We start from the raw sequence: 4,067 nt of genomic DNA, 5'->3' as shown, positions 1-4,067 counted from the left end.
ATGTAGGAGTTCTGTTCAGTTCCATTGATGCTGTCAGGCAGCAGCTCATATCTGTAGTAGTATTTAGCAGGAACAGCTTTATACCAGTAGAACCTCCATCCTGCAGACGGAGGTTTAACCTCACAGCTCAGAGTCACTGAGGCTCCAGGACTCAGCCATGATGGAGACACAGTCAGGATGGACTCTGCTCATGAGAGAGTAAAGAAATGTTGTGTTCAGTCTTGTTTTCCAGCTCCAACAAACAAATCAGCATCASAAACCACATTATCATAACATGAAGGCTTCAAAACACTATTGTACTTGTTTTATTAACACATTTTGTAGAGTAACTTCATATATTTTCTTCCTGTTGTTGTATAAAGTTACACAACAAAGGGCATTATAAAATTAGAGAAAACAACTATCCCTGATATTTTAGAGAACAGTCGCATGTATAACATACCATGTATTGTGATATTGACAGCATTACTGAACTCCCCAGATCCAGACTCACACCAGTACACTGCTCTGTAGTACACTAGATGCTTAAAGGTACATGAGGATCCAGCCATTCTTCCCCAGAAGGAACAGTCTGATAAATAAGACTGATGGGATGTTTCTGTATACATCCTCACTCTCCACTCGGCTGAGGTTTCTCCACAGTTCACTGAGACCTCATTTCCAGTTAAAAGTGTCCTGTTTTCAGGACTCACAGTTAGAGATGCTGCTAATTCAGAATCTGAAATCATGAAAACAACAAAATAAGAAAGTCAAACACGAGTATGCTAAATCCAAAAATATTTCTTTCATTTAATTTATTAGTGAAATGATTAATTTATTTGGAGACGACTAAATGAACACATCTACCTTCATACTCAGAGGAACTACCATCACAAACATAAATACAAACAAACACATAATAACAAATAAATCTTGACTCTCTGATTAGGAACAAGTCTCATTTAAACAGAAATGAAGGTGCAGAAAACTGAAGCCATCACATGAGGATCTCAGGATGTTGTTAATGATTATCAATTAAAGAAGGCAGAGGTAAAAAAAAGAAATGATGTGTTCCTGTTCTCATTATGTGATTTCAACTGTAGAACAAAAAGCTGAGCTAAAATTTTTATCAGAAAGTGATCAGATGTAGCAGTATTCATCAAATAACATGTACATGACAATAACACAAGAAAACTATTTTAAACCACTGAGATGGTTTTTGGTTTTGGTGTCTCCTCAAAAATACCAGCATGTCCAAATTAGTCACTCCTGTGAAACATTAAAAGTTAAAAATAAACTTGTTTTAATCATGTTTACATTTAAGAAACTCTGTTTTTTTTCCTGCATGTGGGAATTCATTCAAAAAATATGAAAACATGAGAATGTGTTGACATAAAAGTGTTAAAAAATAAAAATGAATGTAAGACATGATATAATATCAGTTAAACAGAAACACACTGACCTGCAGACCAGACAAATTTTGGTTCACTGTAATCATTGAAAACCTCTGGGTTTCCTTTTTTAGCTCTACATGAATATCCTGCTGTGTGTCTTTGTTCATCAATGATGTAGGAGTTCTGTTCGGTCCCACCATATATCAGTTCATATTTATAGTTGTAAGTGTTGGTATAAACACTCTGGTATCTTTGTTGAGCAGAGTTCTTTTGTACCAGATCAGGAACAAGTTTGTACCAGTAGAACCTCCATCCTGCAGACGGAGGTTTAACCTCACAGCTCAGAGTCACTGAAGCTCCAGGACTCAGCCATGATGGAGACACAGTCAGGATGGACTCAGGTTTATCTGTTGAAGAAACATTTTTTCTGAATGAAAACATGTCATGTTAAGTTTAGTTTGTTAACAGTGAATACAGTTATTTGTCAAAATAATAATCTTCAATGCCTCTCAGACTAAAAATCTAAAATGTCTCTTTTTATGTAAACACAAACAGCTGTGGTTTCTTTGCTGTTCTGTGAAGAACAAAATGATTAAAGGTCCATTACAGCATTAGATATTTACATGTGTTCTACAAAATGCAATAATTCTATAACAACAAATAAAAGGCATCCGTTTATAAGTCATGAACACCTAATAATTATTTTTCTTTTATTTAAATCTGCCAACTGGTTTATAGAATAATTTGSTGAAACAACTTCCAACTTTGTTCGACATTTGAAGTTGCATAAAGAACAGTAGGTGGTTCTTTTCTTTCTTTATGACTGAAGCTAATGTTTTGTCATGCTATTTAAATCCAGTCCTTCAACACATCCAAGAAAAACACACAGCTTGTTAGCTCAGGGTTGCTGATGGATGATGAGCAGGGGTCTGTTTCAGAAAGCATGTTCTGTACCTGAACTCAGGGAAGACACTTTTACTCTGTCTCTGCTGCACGTTCTGCTAACTTGTTCAAAACCTAACTTTGTGACTTACACCAGTGTGTTTGCTATTTTTTTCTTGCATCAACACAAGTTGTTATAGTGTGACAGGACCTTAAGATTAAGAGAGGCAGATAAATAAAACCGCAATGAGATGACATCTCCCACCTTTCTACGGTTTTAACACATTCCAAAAAAGGAAATGTTTCATCAACCTACTGATTATACATAAACAGTTGAGACAAAGATATGCATCAGTTACCTTGAGCAGCTTTGCAGAGAAGAAAAGTGAACACTAAAATGAAAAAGATATCACACAATTTTAGAGAAACATTTTTTTAAAAATAACTGAAGAGAAAGATTAAAAATATATATTCCGTACATTTGAGTGAAACAGAGACGGGTTTAACAGAGAAGCTTCAAAAAGTGGAGGTACTCGAGATGGATGGKTTTAGRGACAAGAGAGGTGAAGAAGAGAGAGCAGCAGGGTGGAGTGGATAGAGATGAGTGTTTGAGACGATTTGTAACAAAAGGAGAGCTCCAAATGTAAAAAGGAAAGTTTACACAAGACCTGTTCTGACAGGGCTGGGCTAAACCAATTTAGTGCCCTGGGTAAAATTTGGGGTGGTGCCCCTTATGTAATTTTCTAAATCTCACTACCATTTTACACAATATTCACATATCAAATTAAATAGATTTGTCTTCAATATGTTTTTTTATCATTAGAAACCAGGTCATCCAATGAAAATAATTGCTGCAATGCTGGAATATGATAAAATAAAGGTCAAATGTCAGCTGTGGCAACCCCTACAGGGAACAGTTAAGAGTAGCAGAAGAAACATTTAGGGGTAAAAAAAAAAAATGCGAAAGTAAATAGAAAAGATTCCTGTGACTTTTTTTTGGCATTGCATATTACACAAAATTAGAAGCAAAAATACAAAAAAAAAGTCCTCTGAATATTTTCCTTCATGTTTACCCTTTAAAATAAATGATGTACTYACACAATGAAGTCAGCACATGTAGRAGAAAAGTGTGTCCCATCCTGACATCCAACACTGACAATGTGTCTCTGCTTAAAGAAAGAAAAAAAATCCTATTTGTAACAGATTACGGTCTGAAACTGTGAGCAGCTCAAAAGGAACTGTGGGGAAATGTCACAGAATGAGACCAGCTATTTTAAATTTAAACTTTAGTTCTTCCGTTTGTTTCTTTCACACCTTTTCTTCCTCTTTTTTTTTCTTTTTTTACAGAACGCTGCCATTTCCTGCCTTGACATTTCAAGTCCACATACTCAGAATACATTAAGAATAATTTTTAATATAACAGCAACACAATATGTGCCATACCCACACACATTCACATGTTTATGTTAGAAATATTTCATCATGGGCAGTTTCACATCATTTCATAATCAGGTAAATTTTTCAGATATGTTTTTGTTAGTCTCAATAAGGAAGTCTCACAATATGTTAGCCCAGTCATTCTCCACCACTCTGGGTGGAGTCTACCATTTAGACTGTGGGATTTCCAGGCCAAAGGTCTTAAACCCTGCTCCCCGTGACCCACTGGCTTGCATGTTTTAGCGGTTTACTTGCTTTGGAACACCTGATCCGAATAACTAAATTACCTACTTTGAATGTTATCAAGTTTAGCAGAAACCTGTCAATCACTCATTCATTTCAGTCAGGAACCCTGTGTGTGTGTAACTTTGTGTG

General features: G+C 35.7%; 1 protein-coding gene across 1 annotated transcript in view; it reads right to left on the bottom strand.

Moving 5' to 3' along the window:
• Nucleotides 1-7: 7 nt before the first annotated feature.
• LOC106530169 (uncharacterized) overlaps nt 8-4,067 on the bottom strand; it is a 5,684-nt gene continuing 1,624 nt past the window's right edge. Inside the window, exons 2-7 of the mRNA XM_014025751.1 lie at nt 3,354-3,421; nt 2,615-2,647; nt 1,442-1,780; nt 615-718; nt 443-517; nt 8-184 (exon numbers count right to left, since the gene is read on the bottom strand). Coding sequence (XP_013881205.1) covers nt 173-184; nt 443-517; nt 615-718; nt 1,442-1,780; nt 2,615-2,647; nt 3,354-3,421 — 631 coding nt within the window. The 3' untranslated portion in view covers nt 8-172. The remainder of the gene's footprint in view (nt 185-442; nt 518-614; nt 719-1,441; nt 1,781-2,614; nt 2,648-3,353; nt 3,422-4,067) is intronic.

Source organism: Austrofundulus limnaeus, unplaced genomic scaffold (genome assembly GCF_001266775.1).
Source record: "Austrofundulus limnaeus strain Quisiro unplaced genomic scaffold, Austrofundulus_limnaeus-1.0 Scaffold497, whole genome shotgun sequence".
NCBI lineage: Eukaryota > Metazoa > Chordata > Actinopteri > Cyprinodontiformes > Rivulidae > Austrofundulus > Austrofundulus limnaeus.
Note: the sequence above shows the minus strand (reverse complement) of the source record. Positions and strands in the feature narration are given on the sequence as shown.